A 27,302-nucleotide genomic window follows, 5' to 3' on the forward strand; every position below is an offset into this window, starting at 1 on the left:
TTCGGTGCCAACAAAGCACTGTGGGGTGGCACTACTGTTTCACAGGTCTATTCACTTCAGAGTATGGGGTCAAAACAGGACAAGGAGGTTAGATTTCTAATAGTCAAGGGCAGCCTGGGGAGGGAGAAACTGTACGATTGTCACTCTTTACGCTCCCAGCAGTGGACAAACACAATTTCTCTTGAGCTTCCTGAAAGAGCTGGAGTGTTTTGTGGAGGGGGAGATAATGCTAGTGGGGACTTTAATATGATCTGGGACCCCACCCAGGACACAACACTCCCCCAGAGAACACAGGCAAGTGCTTTTGCCAGATCAGTGAAGTCGGCCTTCTGCCAATTAGGGCTCTTTGACTCTTGGCATACCCTTAAGCCCACGGAGGGGACTATACCTTCTTCTCCCATTCTCCCAGATCCTTTTCAAGGATAGATTATATATTTCTAAGTGAACCTCTGTGTCAGGTTCTTCGATCAGTAGCCACTCATCCGATTATTATATCTGACCATGCTCCAGTGGAGATTTGCCTGGATTGGTCCCGAGCGCTCTCAAATACTAGGCAATGGAACTTCCCTAATGTCTTAATCTGTGACTCAGTCACCCACAATGACCTGAGGAGAGCTATCAGAGAATACTTCCAACATAATAGAGTGGGGGATACCGCCCCCCCATTCTCTGGGATGCATCATCAGAGGCACATGCATTTCCATAGCGTCCACGCTAAATCAGTTAAAATCTGAGGACCAACAGCTCTTAGAAAATGAATTAAAAGTATCCGAACAGGCCCATAAGCTCTCCCCGACCTGGCAGGCCCAGAGGAAGGTAACAGCCAATAAAGGTAAACTGCAATCCATATACACAAATAGGGCAGAAATAGCACTGTTGCGACTTCAGAAAACTTATTACAAAAAGGGTAATAAGATATGCAAACCACTGGTGAGACAACTATGTGCCAAACAAGCTAAGGACAATATAGGGCAACTGAATGATGAGACAGGGGAACATTATACGGAAGAAGAGAAGGCATGAGCTTTCAGTGGGTTTTATGCCCGTCTTTATCAATCGGGTCAACCGAATGCCCATGCTCATGAGAGCTACTTGCAAAACACTCAACTTCCGCAGGTCTCCAGGGAGGTGAACGAAGTGCTGGCAGTCCCATTCACCATAGACGAAGTCCAGGTGGCTATTGACTCCCTCCCGCTTCATAACACACCCGGATGGGTTTACAGCCCATTTTTATAAATCCTTCAGTGCAAAACTGACAGAGCATCTCACTGAACTAATTAAGTATCTAAGAGTGAAGGGAGCATTGTCCCCCACTATGGGAGAGGCCCTGATCACACTTATTCCCAAGGCAAGGAAGGATTCTCAACTATGTGCCTCTTGTAGGCATATTGCCCTATTTAACCTCGTTGCAAAATTGTACTCTAAAATTCTGGCAAGGAGACTGGAGGAGGTGCTGCGGAGTTGATAGATCCTGATAAATCGGGCTTTATCAAGGGCTGACAAATGCATGACAACTTGAGACGAGTCATCCACCTGATGGAAAAAGTAACTAATAAGCGGATTCCCATTCTATTGCTAGCGCTTGATGCTGAAAAGCATTTAATAGGGTAGAGTGGCCCTTCCTGGTGGCGACACTGCGGCGTTTTGGGTTCAGGGATTTTTTTTAGCGATGGTGATGAACAATTACTCATGTCCCTGGTCCCGCATACTGGTAAACGGGGTGATCTCTGATTTCTTTGATTCATTGCAGGGAACAAGGCAGGGGTGCCCTCTTTCCCTGTTGCTTTTTGCGCTGTGTTGAACCTCTGGCGGCACGGGTTACGGCATGTCTGAGTTTTCAGGGCCGTAAGTTCGGCCTTGACCACCATAAAATCTACCTGTTTGGGGAATGACATTTTGCTGTTCGTCACTGAACCCCACACGTCCTTTTCAACGATCCAGGGGGAGCTGGCTCTCTTCGAGCAAGTAGCAGGCTTTAAAGTAAATACAGGGAAATGATATATCTTCAATTTGACTATACCCACCGCTGAAATGGGACAGATAGCTCCCACGTGTCCATTTATATGGGATAAAAAAGAAATTACATATCTGTTGTTAAGCTTGTTCCCAAGGTTGCCGATATATTTAGAGCCAACTACCCACCCCTACTTAGGACGTTGCGAGAAAGATGGTCATCGCTCTGGATCACTTGGCTGGGGCGAATCAATAGCATCAAGATGATGGTGCTCCCACACCTACCATAATTGTTCCAGAGCCTCCCCAGTGATATTCCTACAGACTTTTTTGCGGAGACACGTGCGCTGTTTACGAGGTTCATTTGACAGGGGTCAAGAGCCAGACTGTCACATAAGGAACTTATGCACCCTGGGGAGAAGGGTGGTATGGCACACCCCGACCTCCTAAAGTATTATAAAGCAGCACAACTTCGGGTCATAGCTGAGTGGTCCCTCCGAGAGTCGGACAAGTTGTGGCCTCATATGGACAGGGCAGTGACGGGAAGGACATTATGGGACATCCTTTGGAATCCCAAAGGGGCACAACCAAAGAATGTATATCTTAGTACCCCCACCGCCACCACCCTTAAGGTGTGGGATATGGTGACAAGAGCTTACACGATTACATCCTTTCCCTCGCCGGATACCCCCATCCATTTCAATACCACCTTTCCCCCGGGGGAATCAATGGGGCCCTTCGATAGATGGAGGGAGGGTGCCTGCGGATCGCAGACCTATATCATGGGGATCAGCTACTTTCAACTGCCCCATCCGAACACTTCCACTACACTCAATTAGTGCATTGGGTTACACAGCCTCACATGCGAGAGGCGGCCACCATGGACCTTCTCCCCATTGAGAGATTTGTGAAGCAGGGAGAAGTAGCAAGGGGTAGTATATCCACACTGTATAAAATATTGGCCTCTGTGCAACACGTGCCTACCCCTTGACACATCCCATTCTGGGAACAGGTGCTGGGTGTCTCGGTGGGGGAGGACCGTTGGCAACACCTATTTCAAGAAATGACCAAATACAACCACTCGATGGGCAACAGGGAAGCACACTATAAACTACTTTACAATTGGTACCTTCACCCTGAGAAGCTTAAGAAAATATACCCCCAGGCATCAGACCGGTGTTGGCGAGGTTGCAGAATGTTAGGGGATTTCAGACATATTTGGTGGGACTGCCCTGCCATCTGCCCTTACTGGAACAAAATCCTCTCCCACTTAAAAGGGATGTTGGGCAAGCCTATACCGACATCTCCGGAGCACATCCTGCTGGGCCTTCATGCCCCAGAGCTGAAACATCAAACACAGGGAGATCGCTCCATTATGTGGTTGGCGTTGGGGGCGGCAAAGACAGCTCTGGTGTCTTTTTAGAAAAAAGTGGACCCAGCTCCAATAGCTCTGTGGATGACTCTCGAGGAGGTTTTAACTGTATCTGGGACCCCCTGGTTAGGTTCTCCTCCCAAGGCTTGCCTCTTGCAGCTTGTAGCCCACGTCTTCGGGCTCTGCATCTGTTCCACGTGTAGGGATGATTGGAGAGGGAGGACGAGTGTGACTAGAGGTGACATTCGTGGGTCAGGGAGGGGACCCATGAACCGATGGCCTTTCAATCGGTGTCAGATGTGCAGAAAGGGATAGAACACTTGTTGTGTTGTAATGTTTTGTTCATTATTTGTTTAATGTTTTATGAAGTTAGTGGCTTACTTCACCAACTGCTGAGGGCGCTGGGTGTAAAGAGATATGCATTTCTCTCCTATTTGTTATGCTTTGACCTGGGCGGTTAGGGACAGGGATAAAGCGCAGCAAGAGGTGAGAGGCCTGACGCCTTATGTAAATTGGCTTGCATAATTTATTTTATCAAAATATCAATAAAAACAATTTTACCAAAAATAAATGTGGTAAGCTAAATTTCAAGTCTCAAACTTTCTCTTTTGCCAAAAAATAGTACACCTTGAGTATACCTGTAAAAAAACATGCTCAGCAGTATCCTAAAATGATTTTGAATGTTCAGTTCTTCCAACAGAGCAGTATCCCTTGGTTTTAATGAGTGACAAAAGGGATGTATCTAAAAATATTGGCTTCATGGGCAGACAAATGCATGTCCTCCCGGATTCCCTGGGTGAATACCTCCTTTCTCCCGGACATTTTGCACCATTTTCAGGGAGAGCTCAGATAGGACATGGACCATTCAAGAAATGTGCAGAAATAAAGAAGTCCTAATTATGCATACATGGAGCAGCTTGGTGAACAATATTTGATCAGTTTGGTGGCCTTACAACCCTAACCAGTCAGTGAATTTACTGATAGTACCCGTATTTATGCATACAAGAAGCTGCTGGGGTAACAATATTTGGCCTTAGGACCCTAGCCATTTAGTGCATTTACTGATATTACCTGTGCAAAATGTGTTTCAATAGTTCTGAAGCAGAAGACTGAAATATAAAATCCAACACTTGTATGAACATGGTGGATCCTATCTAACATATTAGAGGAAACAAGTTATTTCAGATTGAGAGGATAACAGGAAGTGTTTGAAGAATGTTTGAAAAATTATGTTTATCTTAATGGGTGTTCAATAAATGATATCACAAATGCTGAATGCTGGGCCAGTCAATGTTAAATTAATGCCCAGAAGAAATATGCCTTTGCTCTTCAGTTATTTCCCTAGTTGGATTTGAGAATCACATGGATAAGGACTACTTCAGAGGGTAATCAAGTTGCACTTCTATTGGGTCATCGGTCATTGTCCACTTTAGTTTTCCAGAATTAGAATTTAAAAAAATCATGTAAAGGCCTATCCAAAGTCAAAGTCATTTAGTTTATTTTTGAAATGCATATTTCAGATATATCACTTAATGAGAATGAGTTAATGCTCCTTTGTGGCTTCCACTCAGACATTTTAGATTTGTTTTGTGACTCTTCCTTTCCCAGTGTTTAATAGCACTGTTTTGAAGGATGACTTTTAATGGCTTTTAGACACCCTGATGACATGCCAGTTAAATTCAGTACTGTCCTGTAAGCAATCTCCATTGTATGAGGGACCTCTGCTAAAGCATTAATTTCTTAAACATCAAATGGGGCTTGTGTTTTGTAGCGAGTGTTCAGTGAACTGGTATACAATATTGCTTTATGCAAACTTATATAACATCTGAAAACATTGTGTCAAGTAAACCAGAGGGAGCCCAGCGTGGCATTGGCTATATGTTTGAAAGATCTGCTGGAAATAGCCTTAATGTGAAAATATATTAATACCCTCCATTGACCGTAGTCTGTAAAGATAAAGGGTCTTAAATAGTGCTGGTGTACAGGAACTCTGTTACAAATATGGCTGATGTCTTGCCTGACATAATACAAGTGTGATTGAATATAATTCACATGTAAATCTCCGGTCTGGATATCTTCCACATTTGTGACAGCATACTCTGCCCAGCAAACTTTTAATCAGACCGAAAGTCTTATTTACCCTAAAGATTAATGGGAATAGGGGCTTCAGTGTTCTGTAAATGAAATAACTGCATTTTTTGCTTGAATCTTTGTATTTAAAATGTCATTTTTTGAAAGATGTTTACAAGCAGTACACAGTAATTGCAATGGGGGATGCAGCCCTGAATACATTCAATGCAACTCAAACATGTACCACCACAGGGCTTCATACATTGGCTAACAATAAGATTGGTATACAATTCAAACAAAGCAACATGCCAACACTCAAGACTTATATGGGTCTCCAATCTTCTGGGTACGCAGTGATGCCGAGTGTTAGTCAAATCAAAGTGATCCCTTAATGAACGATTAATCTTATCTTTACAACAAAGGAGAAAAGATTCTGCATTGCCATGTATAAAACTCATTTAAAAACAACTGTAACTGGAGCCCACTCCTGCAATTCCCAAGTGATCTCCCTTTGCCCCCTCCAGCCAGGCCAGCAGCACAGCAACAAACCCCAGGCCAGACATGACTCACCAGGACCATATCATAAAGGGAGAATAGGTGGTAGGACCACGAGTAGTGTATGAGGCACACATCCAGATCACACCAATGTCCCAGTGTGAGTCACGGATCCGGGGTGTCTCTATCAGCCCTGTGTATCAGCACTTTGAGATCAGATAGTATCACATCCCACCCAGAAGCCAGCGAATATTTGCGCAACCCTAGATTATCCTCCATCTGTAATTCCACCTGTTCCGCCTCCGCCCCCAGGACAAGTGACCGCATCCGCGCCTCAAGTGAGGGGGGGTTTCGGGGACTTCCACCATCTGTTGATAAGGCGTTTGGCCATCAAGAGGCCTAAGTCTAGGAACCTCAAGGTCACTTTTTGTTTTTAGCTCTAGGGAACATTCTCAACATACACACTTCTCATGTTTGCAGTAGCAGGCATACCTTGCAAGCAGACAGCCAAGCCAAGCCGAGGAGATACACCCCGCCAATAGAAGTGCAGACAAGAGCAGGACCATAACATGTGAAGCAGGTCCGCTGCTACCAGAGCACATCAAGGACAAGCTGCATCAGTGTGATGGAAGTACCAGTTGATTTTGGCAGTCGTGAGATAGGCCCTGTGCAATATGTAAAAATATGTGAAGCCAAATCTTATGTTGCATGGTATGTTAGTAGGGCCCTCCAGGCCATATGTGCGCTGACGATGAGGGCAGCTCCCCAGTCTTGGCGCCAGTTCCTCTGCCCACTCTATAGGCGTCCACAGATGCTACCAGGCACGACTGCAGCAATCCACTATGCAGTCATACCCGGTGCGATGACTCTCAGTGGATATCCATGGGATAATCAGGGCTTCGTTAGAGCTTATCCACCATCTTGGCTCTCCAAGTCACACCCCATGATGTCACTGCAGTTTCATTTGACAAAGCACACAGGTTTTGCTGGAAATGTTCCATACATTTGGTTCTTAAAATCTTTTTTTTTAATCTAAATTGTAAATCTTTTTTTAGCAGATCCATGCGAAATTGGGAATTTTAGATATTCTGTACATTTGTACTACATTTCACACAGTCACAATGCTATTATAGCCTAGTATTGTATATAGTTATTACAAGAGTGACTTCTAAACATACATTAAACATATATTCAGTTTCTGTGCAGTTAAAAAAGGTTAGATTCCATTAATTGAATATTTCTAGATTTTATTTCGTGGGAGGATTGTGTGTTTATAGACTCATAACTATTCTTATAAGTACCAAAACAAATATATATTACTTTGTTTTGTGACACACACAATCAGGTGTCTGGCAAAGATTTCAAGTTCACAAATCCGTGGGCTTAGAAGATGATTCCCTAGGTACACTGCAGCACAATTATTCCTTAGATATCACATTTAAGGCAATGCAGCTAAAGCAATCAATTACACATTAATACGTAACAGCTTACCCTTTTCTGGAGGCCTGCTAACTGTTTCCTTGTTTCAACATCTTTTCCACCAGATTCCAAAAATTTTCTGTAGGCTAAGTCAAAGGCTTGACCAATTGTTAAAGTTATCTCTTCTGCCTAATAATAAAACAAAGAATTGAAATCAAATATTTAAATGGAGAACAAATATTTAGCATTTCGTTTTGTTTACAAGATAATTTAGACATGCATTCAGTAATAAAATATACAAGCCATTTTAATATTTTTTTCTCATTACTGTGGTGCTTTGCTTTGCCTTTTTGCTAATGTATTATGTTTGGAGCACGATCACATGGGATTTATTTTACATAAACCTGATTATAGTTCAAAATAAACATAATTTACGCTGTTGTGCCCAATATAGATGTTTTGATTTTTCTTGGCATGAGTTAACAATTGCAAAGGGGAACAGGAATATTGGATAAACTGCATGGTGGTGGCGAACGATTAACATGTTTTTTAGATATGTTTTTTAGATAGAGGGATTATGCCACAAAAAAAAAAAGTTTCCTCTCGTGTGATGATGCGTTCTTTAGGACAGGCAGACACAGGGGCCAATTACCACTACTTAACAAAGACAAGAGGGGTCACTGATCAAGACATCACCTATAAAAGAAAGTAGCCCTCACATACGCCTTCATTACTCTATAGGTAGATGTGTGTAAGCAACAAAGCGTGGCCAAATGTGGCACGTGGAGTGAGTCCAGGTAGTCTCGGTTGCAATTAAGCATAAATGTTCGACAAATTGTATGCATTATATTACTCTTTTAATAATACCACCCAAGTATTAAATATATTTACAGTATTAATAGTGACCACAAAATACAAGGCGCATGAAACATAATGCGAAAATGTAACACAATAATGATAAGATGAACTTGTGATTAAATAATGAGGACTCTACTCTCATGAGGAAACTGGTAACCACTAAAAGCAGGATGAAACCATATTACAATATAATGAAGGCAGGGCTCCTGTCTAAATACGTTATATAATGTTTAATATAAGCACTAATGTTGGTGATTATTGGAATGCACCCCCACTGCAAAGCCACAGAACCAATGCAAGTATTATGAATAAGGAAACACCTGAAGTGCATTAAGGGCCTGATGTATGACACGATTTTGCATTTGCAAAAGGTGAAATTCCCCTTTAGTGACCGCAAAATAGCCTTTCCTAATGTATCATCCCTATTTTGCGAGCCGGTATGCAAATACTGACTCACGAAATAGGGATTGCGACTCACAATTAAGAAGGGGCATTACAAGGTTGTCCCTTCCTAATTGCGAGTGGCAGTGGCATGCATGATAGTTTTGTGAACGCAATTGCAGTTGCAAAACAATCACAGTTAAATCCAATTTCAAATTGGTGGCAACCCATTCGTAAACAGGAAGGGGGCGCCAAGGACCCCTACCTTGGTGAATGGAAACAAAAATATTTTTCCAGAGCAGGAAGTGGTCCTACTTTTTTTTGTTTAAATGTATCCCATTTTCCTTTAAGGAAAGCGGGCTTCATTTAAAACAAAAAAACTGCTTTATTTAAAAAGCAGTCACAGAAATGGTGGTCTGCTGTCCCCAACAGGCCACCATCCCTGTGAGTGCGGCCATTCCCAAAGGGGTCACAACTTCCGACCTAGCTCATGAAAATCAATGAGGTAGGAATCGCAAACATTTGGTTTTGTGACTCACAATTTGTGGCTGACAAATGAATCACAAATTGTGACTCGCAAAACATAAGGTTGTGCATCTGCCCCTAAGTTTTAAATGAATACCGTAGTTAAATGGAGAATATAACTCGTCTCGTCCAAACCCTTGATCAGGGTTTACAACGCTAAGGATCTGTAAACATCTGTACAGAACAAAGCAAAGACAAAAGCAAATATGTACTGCACAAGCTGTAGATTTCTATGTCTAACATAGTCAAAGTTTCCAGTACCAGTAAGACAGTTAATCAGTTTGAGTGTCTGCAGCAGAGTGCAGACACCTTTAAACAACAGGTAATAAATTGCAATCTCAGTAGGATGGATCAAAAGGATAATACACCTGCTGCGTGTATTTATGTGTACCCCTGTGCGACATGTTACACTCCTCTTCAAATCAAGGCAGTGAGGATCCATTATTTTATCCTACCTTGAGATGGCCTCTATTGAAAGAACCAACAATTCATGTTTTCAACCAAAACCCAATCCTGTTACTGCTGATTATACCTAGACATTTGGTATTAGTGTTTATCCCACTGATTTGTAGATTTCTCACACGTAGTTTCCTTCTTGCACATTGCTACAGTTAAACACATTTTTAAAAAAACACTGTTCATGCCATCCTCTGCATCTACTGTTGATCAATATATTCATCTACAACCAGGAGGCCAGCCCTGGTGAATATTTTAGAGCGCTTTAAGAGAGACAGGCATTGTAGTCCTGTGCAAGGGAATCTAGTTGCAACTGCATCCCTATAAATAGGATGGGATAGTCATCACAATGACCTGGTGGCCAGGGATAGACAGACTGCCAGTTTAGGGTTTGCACTGGCCAAGCTAGCTGAAGGTCTGTGCATACACTGGAGCTTCCCTACCCCTAAATCAGGCAAGGGAACCACAACTGGGAGGTGTGGGGGACACGATGACCCAATTCAACAGAGTGTAACTGGCTCTCTAAATTCTTAAGACTGGTCAAACTATTACAAATGCTGTTATCCAAATCCAGCACTCAGAGTTTAACAAAGCTAGAATAGTAGCATTTGATTAAAATATTTCACCTGGGGTCGTGTCCAGCCCACATGGCCGTGTTGACTCGATCCACAGTGGCTCCACCACTTAACATACAGACAGTGGCGAATCCAATGACACCAGACGGTTTTTCGCACTGGATGAAAATTGAGGGGAAAGAAATGAAATGCTACAGCTAGTGAACAAAATTCCATGCAAGTAAAATCACCCTGAATGATGTAGCAACTCTTTAGCGGCCTACCTCGAAATGGCAGCGAAAAGGGCTGGGAAACGCTACGCACGCTGAGCTGCCGAGGTTACATCCAAGTGCACTGAAAGACAGAAAAGTGTGCAGGTTTCAGCAGGAAACAAGGGCAGAATGGGGACGAAGTATTGGAGTCACTAACCTGCGAAGAGAGGTCCCATCCTGCCAGCAACCTACACGGGGCATATGAGGTGAGACAGTGGCTGTGGGCTATGAGTGGAGGCCCGAGAGGCGCAGTGAGGAGCTGTTGCTTAATAGAGACCAAGAAGGGACAGGCACGGAGGGCAGATGGTGGGGATGATGGGGCCACAGATGAGCCAGAACGGAGCTCCAAATAGTCAACCATCAGCTGCAAGATATGCCTGACAGACATGGCGGCCGCCATGACCCGACACAAAGCATACTAGAAATGGGAACCCCCGGACTTGTCTTACTGCCAATTAGATGGCTGCAGCTGATCAAAAATACCTGAGAGGGGCCCCCATGCAGGGAGAGAAATCAACACCTGACATGGAAGAGAGGCGCCTGTAGCTATCGCTGGAGAAAACGACGACCCAGGAATATAGAGTCACGGTGATAGCTCTATCTCTTTTGCATGAGCTCTCCTGAACTGGTGATGTAACATTCTATATGCCACAGAAGAAGAATCATGGTGGTCGATTGTCTAATTACTTCCCTACGACGTCAGCAAAGGCGACTGACGGCGACTTTCCTAGATATGCAAACAATGCTCTAAAGAGGATCTACTCTCCTCACTACATGATTTTAAGTCTGAACTGAGGGAAGAAATCAAAACCGTTATAGTTACATCCTTTGACTCATTTAAATTGAAGATTAACACTCGTTTGTCCTCAATCCAAACAGATATTGACTCAGTTGGCCAGTGTTGGATAGATTTGGAAACGAAATGCCAGGCTATTGAGCATTGACTACAGACTCTGGAACAGGTCTCAGACCACCTACATTTACCCTACTCAAGTGCGAAGATTTGGAAAATAGAAGTGGTATCCTTTCCTCCGTGCTGTGAATCCTGCATTTTCTTAAATCAGAAATACACTGAGCTTGAAAATATCTGAGTGCTCCACGGCTGTCAGTCATCACCAAAAGCAAACTCACAGCAAGATTTAGTTTGCTCTTTATTACATAGTCCACACACCCTGTGCAGAGCACACAGCAAGAAACATCAACTGGCTCCAAAGATGTTTGAAATAAAACACAACGAATAATAAACATATTTTTTTTTTTACACTGAATACACAAGCAGGGGTACACAATCACCATTTACTTGTACAAACCCCAATGTAAACGTACTGTATTATGTTAGCTAGTGGTGCTGGGACGTTTTCAGTGCGGGGGCTGCCATCCATATTGCATCACTGAAGTCATAGGGAGTATAATTATAATTAATGTGTGAAAATCGGTTTTTAACAACTATTTATTATTTGCACATGATCAAGTAAAGTGTCTTGATTTGTTTTGATCCTATAAAAATGTTTGTTTGCATTGAACATCAGAATTACAAAAAGAATGCCCTCCATTTGTGCTTTCATGACTGCCAATATGTTTGTAAATATTTGTACAGTTCATTTATGGGTAGTTAAATGTTGTTGTATGATACAAAAACACCTGAAATCCTACAGTCTTTCCTTGCTCACTCTGTGTATTCTAGTAAGATTATTAGATAGCTTATGTTACAAAATGATCTTACTTTTCAATCATAATAAGGAAAGTTAACACCAATCTCCATGTTAAAATAATAAGCAGAAATTTGTCAGAAGACATAGCCTAATATTTGACCTCTGTCTTTTTACATATCATAAAAAAACAACATTTAAAGTCATAGTTATTGCTCATTCACATTTGAAAGATCAACCTGATTAATTTGGGGGTGCTGCAGCACTTCTCACACCCCTACTTCCAGCCTCCGTACTTTAATCAAATCACTATAATAATAATTGTGCCCTTTCACCACTATAATTTATAATGGAATTGGAACCATTCTCTTAACATTGAACACGTTTCTAAACTGTAGCATAAAACGTTTTTAATATTGTTTAACCTTTTCGAGTACTAGGAGTTTTCTCTGCATTTGTCCAAGAAGGAGATCTTGTTGAAAATCGGAAGTGTAGTCATATTACTACTGTCATAATGAAGGCAGCAGAATTCAGTTTTTGCTCCAAAACAACAGTTAACGAATATGTTCTAATTATCTTTTGTATTTATTAAATAATTTGAAGATACATGTTTTTACTTTTTCTATCTACTGATCTTATGTGTTTATTTACCCGGACATAACCTACATTAAAAATCCATTGTTTAAAAGAAATAAACCACTGTTCGTTTGAAATATGTACTGAGCACGATGTACATTTTTGTATACAATGTTTTAATATTAAATATAAATAAAAACGTTTACACGAATGTATCAGTTGACAGATTTGCAAATATTTCACAACAGGAGGGATGGTGGCTTGTAGCGGACATCCTTAGGTTCATATCTCAGCATGTCAACTTTTTGTTTAAAAGTAGCCCTTGTCCCATAAAAAGACAGGTGCTGTTTTTTTTTTAAAGAAAGAACACATAGCATGCTAGAAAAAACTTCAGAGAGAGCATGCAGTGGTCCAACAGACTTTTCATACACTACTTTGATGCCTTTTGACATGATCACAGAAGGTTAACGCTGTAACTGGGTGACTAGTCATTGATCAAAGCTTTGTGTCCACAATTATGGAAAAAGCATTGATGCATCCATTTGCATATCGTAGATAGGAACAGGATGCCTCCTTTGTGCAGCCTCCTCTTGGTGATACAGAAGGAGTCATAAAATTCAAAACAATCTTTGTCTGCAAAGCCTATGATTTTGAGAACTGTAGGCTTTTGGAAAGTAAGAGAGGTTACAGATCCGGGCTGGGAATCCAAAGCAGCCCTGGAAATTTTGTCCAGCCGCCGGGTTGGGGTCAGAGGGGCGAGGATGAAGCATTGCTGCTTTTGTTGTTTGGGGGCCGATATTGCAGCACTGCTGCAAAACTGGTCCCCAGTAACAAAACCGGCCCCCACTGCTGATCAACCAGCACCCATCCTTCCAGTCCACTGGAAAAATGCCGGATGCCCACTTCTGCAATCCAGCCCTGAGAGCTTAGCCCATAAGTCAATATACTGATCATTGAAGATGCATGTTTACTTTCAATATCTTAATGATGACAAAATAACCTTTGAAAAGACCTACTAATGGATACCTGGGTAGGTGCCAGGTCTGATGGCGGCATCCTGAGAAGGATACTATAAAAAGCAGCTGATTACCCCTGTTTATATTGCTGCCATCCATGATGGCAAAGTGTGGCACTATGTACTGAAGTCACGGGCACATGAGTGACAGCAAAATATCAATCTGTGGGGTGAATTTGAACACACTGGCCACCACACACACACGCCAGCAGGATGACAAAATGCCTGGCAGGTTTTAGCAGAGCCCCAGTGGTAGACACTAGAACTAGCCTTGGGGGAACAAGCAATGAAACAGTGAGAGAACTCTGGTGGGTTGATCATAGGTGAGGGTTACCAGCAGCTACCTGGGATTCCTAGATCTGATGTGTAGACGTGCTGTGATACAGGTCATCAGCTAGCCAGAGGAGCTATTTTGATGGCCATTAGGAGAGACTAGCATGGAGTTTCGGAGCTACCTTTGAGAGTAGGTTAAATCCTTGAGTGGCACTGGCAAGTGAGTTTATCCCTTTTTTTTGTTGAGAACTATTGAGTCTGAGGAGCATGAAGTAGAGGTCCAAGGATATGACATGTAGGGCTCATGCCCCCCTTCCTAGCCATTCAAACGTCTAGGTGAGTTTGAAGAGACAGTCTGGGCTCAACACTAAAGAACAAAGACTGTTCTTGCCTCTGTCTGTCTGGAAGAAAGTAAATGGATTTGTCCAGTAATTGGTGTGCAAGGTGGACTTTCCAACCTCTCCCTCTCAACAGTGTGTGTTATACAGAGAAAAGGATAGGTACCTTGGGGGCGAAGAAGCTGCAGATCTCCACAGCCTACAAAAGGAAACCTATGCAAGCATTGGCGGAAGGCCCCATAGTCAACAAAGGGCTGCCTTTGGTGGTGCCCTGAGCCGCACCTACCCCGATCATTAACATTGACTAGTGGATGAAAGGTCCCTTGTCCAGCTGGGTCTTTGTTCATGTGAAGCTGGCAGTAATCCCAAAGTACAAAATGGTGCACGTTGGTGGCTGCTGACCACCGCAAAGCACTTGTTGATCTGTAATGGGGGGGAGAGTGCTGAAAATAAATGGCAGCAGGACAGAATTTACAATTATGTATTCCTGAGAAACAGGCTGGAGCAGGGCTGAGAGAGGGATTGGGGATCAAACCTTGGCAACGAAGAGAGATGCACTGCAAAGAGGGACCCTGCATTAAAGGGTGTGATATTGGCCAATAAAGGCACCAAAATAGCCCCGGAGTCCAAGATTCACACAGCCACAGTGGACATTGGTCGCTTTTGTGCAGATCTTCGGAAAGTCAAGGATGAAGTGAAATTAGCCAAATACACACCTTGCAACACTCAAGTAGGAAGTACAATGAATATCCTTTTGAAATAAAAAGTGACGGTCAGGCCAGATTTAAGGATGCAGAATAACATCCAATTAGTCAGTGCCTCAGAGGCAGCTGAAGGCTCAAGTCTGCACTTGTTTCTTGATGACTAAATTGGATTGATTGCATTGAGAAAGCTGCTACTTGTGTTGAAAAAGACGCCGCTCGTGTAGAAAATCTGCTTGAGTGGCAGGAAGAAGCAGTGCCCTCTGGCCAGCAGTGTGGTGGTGTCCATGCTGATTATAGACACAAGGGACAAACTCCTAGCAAACTCCTAACAAACTCCTAGCACTAAAAATCAGTGTAAGCAGTGCAACATACCGAAATGCTGCTGCTTGCAGAACTCCACAGAATCTCGCTGAGTTTTTAGGTAGCTATGCAGAATTTCACCAAGTGAAATTTTGCATGTTCTGCCCAGGACTAATCAGCTTAAGGAAGTGAATCAGACTGTAATTTTGGCACATGGAGACCTCCCTGATGCGGGAGGATCCTTAGCCATTTGTTATCGACAACAAAGAGATGCTGAGAGCATTAACCTGTCTGAAAAATCTATGTGGCTGAGAATAAGGAAATGGTGAGCTTAATAAGATTTATCCTGTATAACAAATATGGTTTGAAAATTCAGAAAAGAGATGTCTCTTTAGCTGTGGGGACCAGTTATGTCACAGTTGTGGGAAAGGGTTAAGAAAGTGGTAATGGTTACGTTATCAGCAGAAGAGAGGGCATGTATAGAAATCTGGTAAGATTGCCTAAAACCATAGTTATCTGCAATCTACGGAATGTCATACCTTTTGAAGAAAAGGGACAATGATTTTATGACTATCATTGATTGCTGTTTTGATTAGTGCTTTATTTATGGGTACTTGGATTAAGTTGGTACAACAAACTCCCAGCAAATTCGGTTGGTGCATAGGTTTTTCCTCCTGCAGCACTAGGATATGGGAAGATGGAATGGAGACGGGGTGGAGATGTTTTTGTGTTGGACACGATAGTGTTTATTTTATTGCATTTAGGCATGCAAATAAAATGGCAATCATAAGCAGTGGAAAGTGCAGCAGGAGGTTGTAGCGGTGAGGTTACACATGTCCAAAAGTGAAGATAAAGATGAGGGGATGATAAAAGGGTTATCAAGGCATGTGAATGAATTGGGGAGCAGGAGAACAGTGCACCAGTGTTCTCCTACCGGAGACCTACATCATGGGAGATAACTGCTGAATGTTAACTACAAGAGGATTTGAGATGATGGTGCATGGTAGTTACTCCTCAGGCTTCAGGAATAGTAAAAAGAAGGCCTTTCCTTCTGAGAAGGACAGTGTGGTGAGGGACCCCATGGGCAGATATAAAATGTCAAGTGGGAGATGAGGCTGAATGATCCTTGTACTTGGCTCAGTTTATCGTTTGCCCAGACTGCAGGTTGGGGATGGAGACATTGAGGGCAGATATAATGCAGCTGCTGAATAGAATGCTGGGGTGGTAGAGGATTTTACACTTAAGATGGAAGAGAGAGTCGACAGACAACAACGGTGGGAGCAGTGGGATGACACACCTAAATGTTTTTACAGATACCAGTGGTCTGGTGAATATATGAAGATAAAATAATCTGATTGTGTCATAGTTGTCCTTCTATTCTAGAGCCTACTATTCTTATTAGAGTCTGAAATGTTTGTTCATGCAGAGATCAGACATAAATAGATTTTTCATTGTTAAGTTCCTTGCTCAGGAGATTTCTGGCTATTCACCACTCTTAGCAGAGATGGGAGACCGAAGGAGAAAAGGGTTTCATGGATGTAGGTTTGATAATTGATTGTCGAAACAAAGGAAGGTGCTAGAGGAAATGCACTGGATTACAGATACCTATTTACGTGAAAATTAAAACATTGTGGACACTGGGGCTATCTTATGAGAGTCACAGGAAACAGTATTAAGGAGATAAGCGATGTCTATTTCTGCCACCAGGTAAGATGGGAAGAGGTATAGAAGGTAGAGACGCAAATATAAGAACTAGAACAACATTGTAAGCAACAAGGCCAGGAAGGTGTGTGCCATCAGCTAAGCATAAAAGGCAGGATTAATATTGTGCTTATATCTCACAGGGCCAGCAATTACTACCTTGATACACAGAGAAGATATTATTATGTGGACAATAAGGCACATACACTGCTAGCATGGTTGAGGAAGAAAGCAGGAGAAACAAGGTGGGTGGGGTGGGTACAGAGGTGGTCTCATGAAACAGTTATACAGAATGAACATATTGCAGAGGCGTTTGGAAAGCATTATCAAAACTTGCATACCTCTACCAGTAATTGTGCAGAAGAAAAAAATACAGGAAATCCTGGAGGATGTAACCTTCATATGTATTAGTGACACAGAAAGAAATACTTTAGGTGCAAACTTAACAGTGTCGGAAAAAGAGCCAAGCAATAAAATCCTTTCAGCCAGGTAAGAGCATGGAACCTAATGGTCGACAGGTCGAAGTAAATAAAAATCTTACTAGCATGCTATCACATCATCTCTTAAGCATGTAAAATGCCACAAAAGAGGAATTGTCCATGTTGAGAGGGCTTCTACTTGCTATGATTGCTGTCATTCACAAAACAGGCAATCCCACTGAGTCCTGCTCATCCTACAAGTCTTTATCTCACCTAAATGTAGATTTTAGAACTTAGCCTAACATGGGCTACAGCTGGATGGGTGCATCTGGACTAGTCTGGATGTTTTCAAGAAAGGAGTACAGGACTCAGTCACACATGACTATGCAGCTGCCATACACACACAAAAAGACTGGCAGAGCTGGCGATGTCCATGTCACTGGACACCTTGAATGCCTTTGACTACTGCTAGAGAGCAGACATTATTAATAAAAATGAGTAACTAAAATGAAATGATTAATAATTACAAAAAGGCCTAAATAGAGAAAAGTGTGTTAGAGAAAAAAATTAGCAAGTTTAAATTGTGGCTGACAGTGTCAGCCACCTCAAGTTCAATGTGAAATAATAAATGTCTGAAAATATATTTTGATTAATTATAACTACATGTACTGACAGAAAACATGAATAATATTATTGTACTACAAAACTAATAGTTTGAAATTATTAGAAAGTGTTATTCTTAATGTTTTAGCATTAGTGAAAAGGACCACACTTTAGTATTTTTGCAGAAGCTTAGTGTTTAAACGTTATGCTGATTTTACTGAAATGCTTTCAATCATTGTTTATTAGACATTGTGTTAAATGTGCACAGTGGAAAGCTACTGCTTTCTCTGTCCCACTGATTCTACACTTCCTTGTGATAAAAGTTGCAGGTTTTAACAATGAGCCTTAATTGTTTTAAAGGAAGCACCATTAGCTAAATGTCATGTTTGGTGCTGCTGCTGTTTCTAATAATGAAATGGTTACGCAAAAACTGCCATGCAGAGAAGAGAGTGAATGTGACCCTATCTTGGAAAAAGAACGAAGAAAGATACAATTGAAGGTCAGATGAAATTGAATTGGCTGTGCACTAATCTCATAGTCTTTTCTAATGGCTTAGCTAATAACTTTTAGAACTTTCATTTTGCAAGTTTTAGGTGATGTAAGTCAGTTTTCTGTTTAGCTTTTGTTGCAGTCAGCTTCTGTTTAGTTCAGTTCTGCTCATTCCTGCTATTCAGCTCTTCTGTTTAGTCCCTTATAATTTTAACAGTTCAGTTATATTAGGCCCAACATTACTGAACTGTTTCTCCTTTTCATGTTCCTGATGCTGATCTCTGAAGACCTGCTGTTCCTGTTCTCAGCTGATGAGGACTCTGCAAGCTGCTGTCTCATTTAGGAGTGGTTTAACAAATGTGGATTTGTGTTTCCTTTTCATGATTTTCCCTTTAGAAATCCAACCACAATTTTGTTAGCGCCATAGTTAGATGTCTTCTCAATTAATGTTTGTCTTATTTTTTTATTTTTGCATGTGTCAAAACCCGGCCCACACATGCTTTTCCAACTAGAATTTGGTAGTTAGAATGCCCGAGCCAACAATTAATTTGAATGATTATAAATTGATTGTGATTGATTCAATTGCACAACTAAATTAAGTTTGCTGCTCTTCTCCAAATACTTTTGTTGCTATTCTGTATAATGTTCTTGGGGTGTTTAATGGTGATTGTACTTACAAGATTGATATTCTTCAGACGTTTTGGACAGTGTGTGTTGTTTCTGTATTGCTATTCTGTATAATGTTCTTGGTGTGTTTAATGGTGATTGTACTTACAAGATTGATATTCTTCAGACGTTTTGGACAGTATTGCTATCATCTGGCTTTGTGCATCATTTATGTGACCTTAGCATTATCAATTTAAGGGCAATAATTGTTTATTCTTCACTAAATTGCGTTGGTGAATCATAACCACATAGGTCATCGTGTGTATTATTATTTATAACTCATTATAGTATATTTTGTGTGTATTGGTTCTCATTGATTGATTGATTTGATGATCTTATTACTCCTGTCTGAGTCAAAAGATCTGGGTTGACCTTCGAGGGTAGTAGATGTCATTGTCCTATTACGTGTCATCTTAGCCTAATATTAGGAAGTCACATGCCCACAGATTTTGGTAGCAAAGGAGGATGGCTTTGTCTCAATAGGAGAGAATCATCCTGGTTTTGAGATATTTGGTGTTCTTAATGCTTGTTTAAATTTCTGATTTTTGGAGACTTGGTTTTTCCAATGAATGTTTAAATGAGATTTGGCATGTTCACAGGGTTTCCAGTATTGTGTGAGCTCTAGGTAGGGTTTGCACTTGCAATGATTTGGCGTATAGCAGGTGACTTGTGATGTATGTGATGTAGAGAGCTCACATGGCTAGTGTAATTACTATTGATCAATACTGAATGCCATTTCCTCTGTATCAAGGCAGCAGACATAGATGCCCCCTCTCCTCTAAGATCTTCACCTTGCCAACGGAACTGTTCATGTGTGCGGTGAGAGAAGATGCATTAGTAAGAGGACTGAGATGGGACACCACCTGGTAAGAAATAATTTCATCTCATGCAGATGACATTATGCTCTGTGTGTCGGATACCAATCTGTCCATTGATAGATTAATACAAATGATACAGCTATTTGAGTGATGTAGTGGGTTCCACATCAGCCTAGCACACACTACAGGACAGGTATGGGTGAACCAACAAGGGATCAAGTATTTGGCATGAACGTCACACTTGTCCCAGAAGATTTCCTTTAAAGGAATCTATATAATATACTAACTGAATTTAGTGAGGATGCAAGCTGTTGGAAGATCCTCCCACTTTCAATGTTGGGAAGGGTAGCCCTGCTTAGAATGATAGTGCTCATCAAACTTACACATACTTTTCAAAGTATGCCCTAACGTGCCGCTGAGGGATTTTTAAAACGTTTTGATGGAGACCTGCAGCAGCATTTGTTGAATAATGGCACAGCAACAATAGCATTGTCCAAACCAGTATCAGGTATTTACAATGGAGGCATAGCCCTCCCAGATGTGAGGAAATACTACCTACCACCCAGCTAAGGAATTTTAATGACTGAGTATATGCCCAGCAGGAGGAACCACCGATCAGACATGACAAGTACTGGATGAGACAGAGTTTCCATCCTCCATTTCCAGGAAGTGGCTTATGTTAGGTTTACCAATGCATACATGAGTAGTCCTACCAATATGAGAAAAAAAAACGTTTAAGCAACACGGATGACAAAAGGCAATTTCAAAGACAGAAACCCCACTATGTAATTCACAGGTGCTCTAGAAATTAGTACATTGACTGTGTTTGTAGGGTAGGAACTAAAAGGTATTGGAAAATTCGGAGACAGCTAGGGAGGCAGAGCTTTGAAGAAATGTCCCGGTTTAAGGAGGAATATGAAATGACATTGAGGGAGGGCTTCAGTTATTTCGGTTTTAGGCATGTCCTTCAGGTTGATTTCCTGAAAGACACACAGGTGGAGGACATTAACCCCCCAGAACATAGATTATTAGCTGAACCCTTGGCCAGAAAGAGATTTCTCTCATTTATAGGTATATAAGTAACAACCTGCTGGATATATTATAGGATCTTCAGGGAAAACGGGGGCAGGATCTGAAGGATTTATCAAATTAGGAACTGTGTGAAGTATTTCAAAAGCCCAGAGAGGCTACAATCAGGTCAGGATTTTGACTAATATAACTACATATACTTCACAGAGTGCATTACACTAGATAATTATAGGTGAAAACTGGGCAAGCTGAAAGCAATAAGTGCCTTCGAGGGTGCAGTCAGGTAGGCACGTTCATGCATACTGTATGAGATTACCCCAGATTAAGGAAATATTGGGAGGAAGTGATGAGGTGTGTGGCAGGAGTTACCTCCCTGCAATTAATCCCAAGATATGCATTTTAGAACTATAGGGAGAGGAGACGGCTACCAGATACCAATGACTATTTTATAATCTGGGTATGGAGGTAGCCTGGCATAACATAGCTACATTGTGGTGATCATCCCTGCCACCCCAGTTCAAGCAGGACAGTAATGACATGGAGTGTTGTGTGGGTGCTGGGCGGATTATGTAAAAGAGTAGAGCTGTCCCATGAGTTTTAAAATACATGGGGTGGGCTTGGTTCAGGTTACAGGGGGCCCTTCGAGGTACTTTGCAGAGAGGGGGGCTCTCAGGTTTAGTTACGCCAATGCTTATAATAGTACAGTAGGCACGCATCTGTAATTTGGAGAGAATGCATGGCTCTCACCATGTCACGGTTTGAACAATACAATATAATTTTTTTTCAAAAACAAAAAAAGTCTGACATGTTTCATTGCCAACCCGCATTTCTCAAGGCAAATCATTTAACAGTGCGTCGTTGGGTACATCAGCAAAGCTGTCAGTCTTAAGAGCATTTATCTGGTGCACTAACCGCTGTAGACAGCAATGTGAGCTAAAGTGAGTTGGCAGGTAGACCATAAACAAGCGAATATTACTTCTATTAAGCTTAGGAGATCTTTTTTGAGCAACGCTGTACTCAACTGCATGACACAAAAATCAGTCGTGCATATCATGTTCAAAAGACATTTGTTAGAATATCATTTTCTCTACATTTAGCACACGCCCGAAATAGAGCACTGGCCTACTTCAGACAATTAAAGTTTGAAGTAGTAAGGGCAAAAATGCATTCCTGCGATTCAATCGTCACTCCACTTCCATATGGCTTTATTTTAAATACCCTTACAAAAATATGTTATCCTCCTTTGCTACTGATAGTTGTTTATCTGTAATTGGCTATTAAACTTAATGCTGACCGTAAGTGAGTTATACATTTTCAAGTATGTATATTCTTCACAAGTAATAAATCTGCCATATTAATGAGAACTAAGTACCTATTATTAGCACTTGGATCTTACAGTGTAGCTAGGCAGGGAGGTCCAATGCCTGCACATGGCAGGTGGGTAGGCTAGTGATGCAGTCCTTAAGAATGCATCAAACAACACTCAATACATCGATGTGTCTGACGGGCTTTTACTTATAAAAAGGAAAATTGCTTTGATCTGAACACACTACTGAATATTCGCAATCAGTCTGCAAATATGTACAGGATGACATGTTGAAATACTTATAGCAACACCCTCTGACAATTTACACCCCAGCAAGTTCAGAATGTTTGCTCTTCTTCTGATCAAAATGATTTGAAAGATTAATCAGAACATGTTTGTTTTGTTGTAGATCAGGTGTTCCTATATCACTGAAATTCTTCTCTAAGAAGGGGTGTAGAAATGAATGATGCTCGGGTACAGAAATTGACTCTCTCAGTGGGTTATAATACTAAAAGAAAGAGCACATATTGGCAAATCCCAATGTGGTGCATTCATCAGGAAAAAGCTACCTTTAATTCTTCTGGAAATACAGACAAATACTCAATGCCAGTGTTTACAGCACAACTGGGCACAGTTGATGAAAATTTGAGAATCCGAGTGTGGCAAGCATGAAACATGGTACCTTCGTAACAGACGTTCCTTTTATGCAACTTCATTAGACTAGTGACTTAGTAGCGGCCTTGAAGAAATAGGGTTCGGGGAGGGAGTGAACAACACATGTCCATTATCATCAATAAAGGTAGGCTTTGCAGTGAAAGGCATATAATTCGGATTATTTTTTTTAGCATAGTGATACCTACTCGACAAGAAATTTTGGATTTTAGCTACTTGGTCAATGTTTGGTGCATCAAGCATGGGAGGCTCCTCCGCAGTGGTGGAGGGGCATTGCCCCCCTGGCTGAGCCGGCAGATAAAAAATAAAACAATAGCTTGCTATTGTTTTATATTTCATCATTTTTCATCTGCTGGCTCAGCCAGCAGGTGCAGGGAGGGGCAGGGCTGGGCCACAGGGAGGTGGGAGGGGGACGAGGGGAGCGTGCACTAAGGACACACTTAGGTTTCTCTAACCCAGCTGTATACACACCCAGGCTAGAGAAACAGTACAGACCCCAGGCTTGTGTCCGAGTGGCAGTAACTGCTGCTCAGATCAATCCTAACGTTGCTTACATGCTATGTTTAGCATGTAAGCAATGCCAGGATTGGTGGGGAGCCTGTGCTGGTGTCCCAGGAGGGACACCACAAGAGCAGCGAGGCAGCAGGAGACGGCAGTGGGAGATGGGCAGCGGAGGTACGTTTTTTCTTTCTGTTAAAAATGTTTCGCCCGTCGTCCCCCTCTCCCCGATCCCCCTCCCACCCTCCTTGACATATGTGGCGGCTGCAGCTGGTGTCAAGTTACCTGCAGATATTCTTCACTGCCCCGGTTTTCAATCTTGAAGGTCTATTCCTGCCTCTTAGTCGGTCAGCCTTCAATGGTAGATTATTCAAAGGCTGTACAAATTTAGTAGAGGTGCTCAAACCAGAAGCCACCTCCTACCACCTGGAAGTACGGAAACAGTAAAGGCTTGCATGAAAGCTTGAGCAACACGCACAAATTGCCTTAAACAGGAGGGATATATTGAAATACTGCATAAAGGCATTGTATGTGCTCAGTACTAATAAACAGTCATGCATGCATGGATAATGAAACAGACGCTGGTCTATGAAAAAGGAGGTTAAATATACTGCTTAGAAATAAGATTTTTCAGTATTTTGTAGGAACAAAAATGATTAGGTGCCGCGGAGAATGATGAGGACTGTAGTACCTTGAAGATGTGTATTCAAAACAGTGCTTAAGGGTTACTTCAAAAGAAAAGCAGAACTTTTTATAGTAAGGCATTAATCGCTGTGTATGAGAGCATTTAATGTGATCAAATTGGTACAAAGGAATAAACCTAAACACATGAGAAATGTGGGCACTGTGGGCCAACAGAGTAAGGAAACTGTGGTCGTAGTTGGGGATACTGGAAAAGGAATCTAACTAGGTTGTGTATAGCTAATATTTGAGTGATAAATGGGCGAAGGAGTAAATTTGAAGCAAAGATCTATGAGAAGGAGGTGAACTACGGAGAAAAGGGCCTATTAAATATTGCAAATTTCTGAAATCTTATTGATGCCTCTGTTCAATGAATCCAGTTTAAAAGTGAAAGTTGCCTTTTTTATAGGATGCAGGAATTTAGTGCAACCTCTTTATAGTCCTTTTTTTATGACATCAAGATCAGTCAGTCAGATTTTTGGGATTTTGTTTTTGCCAAGAGAGTAGTCAGACTTTACACCTATTCCCGAAGTTGGACTGTCCAATCCTTTTTCGTACTTTTTGGTTGGTTTTGTTTATATATAGTTTGTTGAATAGGTAGGTTATTCCATACATTTATATTTTTGACTTACAACAAGCGTATTGTTGTATACAGACTTTGTTGCTTCTAAACTTTGTTAGCTAACAGAAAAGGTGCCTAAATAGTGATGTTGTTGAAATGGTTCTAGATTCCATAATTCTCTCAGATTATTTTGCTCAGTGGTTTCAAGTTCAGTCTAACCCCAAATTCAATTTAATTCTGCCAGAGGGCATAGATTAAGTGATCCTATTAACATTAACAGTTTGATAAAATGTCCCTTCCAATTCTGAGTGATGATATTCTCAAAGCTGTTAGTGTGTGGGCTGAAAAGGATTATTTAAGTTATTGGTTGTTTTTCATTCTTCTGTCTTTTATCTAATAAAGACTCACTTTGTTTACAATACTTTTTATTACTACTTCGATTATGCATTTTCTTCAGCGTGTCCTTAAATTCCACAGATTTATGGAAAAAAATATTCTTTATTAGTACAATTCTGTCATTTAAGAATTGCTACAATTTTGTTTAATTTGTATAAATTGTTCACATGGGAGGTTACTCCATATACTTATTAGGTGGAAGAGGTCATATATCTTTTTTCATTCTTGTCAGTTGGCTTTGTGTAGAGTGAAGTTATCAAAACAGCATACTGTGTTTCCACCGCATTATTCTGAGTTGAACTGCTGTGGGTTATGTGCTATATTAAACTTCAAAATGACGACCTGTCTTTTGAACAAGTGAAAAACTAAATACGCTGTTCAATATTGCCAATCCACATGCAGAAGACATCCTAAATATATCTTATCCAAGCGGATATGTTTTCTGAGAATTGGTTATTGTTATAAATATTGTGTATTACAAATTCTGCCATGTAGAGAATTGCTACTACTTGTGCAAAGACACAGCCAATTGCAGCTCCTTTTGTTTGGAAGAAAAGATCACTATTAAATAGGAGAGAGTTTTAAGGCCCACTTAGCGAGTGAAAGGACGAGCTCTGATCACACTCTTAGGGGTCTGTCTCTTTTAGAAAATGTAATTTTATCACACCATCTCTTCATCTTAGGGTACGTTTCTGTATAAAGACACCACATCACAAGTTGCCAGGATTGGAAATGACGATCAAATATTTGGCCTTCATCCTTTAGTCTGAAGGCTGTTATCTTATCCATTTTCTGAGTGGCTTTGATCGAAATTGGGTCTCTAGTTGGCAAAGGTAACCACCCTGTCCAAGTAGGGATCACAATCCTAGTCCGGGTAAATCAGATACACACCCTAAATTAACCTGTGCTCACCCTCTAATAGCTTGGCACAGAGAAGTCAGGCTTAGCTTAGGAGGCAATGTATAAAGTATTTGTGCAACAAGGCACCACAAAAGACTCCACACCAGTTTATAAAAATGGAGACTATTTATCTGAGTAAAACAAGACCGAAACGACGAAAATCCAATAAGTAGAAATCAAGATATGATTTTTGAAAAATAAACTGCAATGTAGTAATTTAAATTCAGAAGTGCTGAAAGGTTACTTGAGGTAGCGTTAGATTGTGGTAAACCCAAAGTTTAAGCCAACTGGGATGGAGGGAAGGCCACCCACAGGACTCACTTAGAGCCTGCTGAAAAGGTTCCTGGTATGGAGCATGTGTCAATGTCATGAAGTGATCCGAAAGCAATACGTTTGTTACAATCCATGCAGTTGGGTAGATGCGTCATTTCGAGCCTCGCAGTCGGGTCCCCATGTCGAACTCCATTGGGATGTATGTGATGCATTGTCGTTGAGTTACGCAGTGATGTCCTAAGAATGGTGCTGTATCGTCATCGAACCTCGAAGTCAGGGCCCATGTCATTGTCGAATGTACAAGGTGTCTGCAACAGGAGTCACTGCGAGGGTTCCAAGAAGCGCAATGGCTTGGATGCATTGAATTTTGCTGAGAAACAGCAGAAAAATGCACTTGTAAGGCCCAAAACTGGATAGGCATGTCAGCCAAGGGTAGGACTCACAGATGGCAGAGTCCAGCAGGAGGAGCAGAGTTGCAGACGCTCTTTGATGTCCTTGAGACTGCAAGAACAGGGGCCTTTGGAGAAACTTGGGTTCCAGGTTGTAGAGAGCAGATCCAGTCCTTCTCAGTCCTAGGCAATAAGCAACAGGGAGCCCCCCCAACACAGGAAAGCAGGTAGAAAAGTGACAGTCCTTCCTACAGCACAGCAATCAGCAGACCAACAAAACAAAGCAGTTAGCAAAGTGTTAGTTCTTCCTGCAGTACAGCAGGTATTCTTCCAGGGAAAATGTCCTTGGTGCCAGCAAAATTCTGATCTGGTGGGGCATGGGGTTCAGTGCTTACACCAAGCAGAGCCTTTGAAGTGGAGCGACTTCAAAGAGAGGCCTTTGAAGTGAACAAGGTCCCTATCCTTCATTCTAAGGCTCCAGGTACTCTACAGGAGGTTATGCAGTCCTTTGTGTGGGGAGAGACACAGCCCCATCAGGTGTCAGCTTCTCCCTCCCATGTAGCCCAGGAAGATCCATCAGGCTGGTGGTGGACCATTAGGATTGAAATGTCACACCCCAGCTCACTTTGTGTGTCACTGTCTAGAGGGAATACAAAAAGCCCAGTATCACCTACCCCAGACGTGTAAGCA

At 41.6% G+C, this 27,302-nt stretch overlaps 1 protein-coding gene across 8 annotated transcripts in view; it reads right to left on the reverse strand.

Moving 5' to 3' along the window:
* Positions 1-27,302, reverse strand: part of GULP1 (GULP PTB domain containing engulfment adaptor 1) — a 1,895,686-nt gene that overhangs the window by 247,339 nt on the left and 1,621,045 nt on the right. For all 8 annotated transcript variants that reach the window (XM_069225937.1, XM_069225932.1, XM_069225939.1 and 5 more), the window contains one exon: positions 7,382-7,498. In XM_069225937.1, coding sequence (XP_069082038.1) covers positions 7,382-7,498 — 117 coding nt within the window. The remainder of the gene's footprint in view (positions 1-7,381; positions 7,499-27,302) is intronic.

Source organism: Pleurodeles waltl, chromosome 3_1, assembly GCF_031143425.1.
Source record: "Pleurodeles waltl isolate 20211129_DDA chromosome 3_1, aPleWal1.hap1.20221129, whole genome shotgun sequence".
Lineage (NCBI taxonomy): Eukaryota > Metazoa > Chordata > Amphibia > Caudata > Salamandridae > Pleurodeles > Pleurodeles waltl.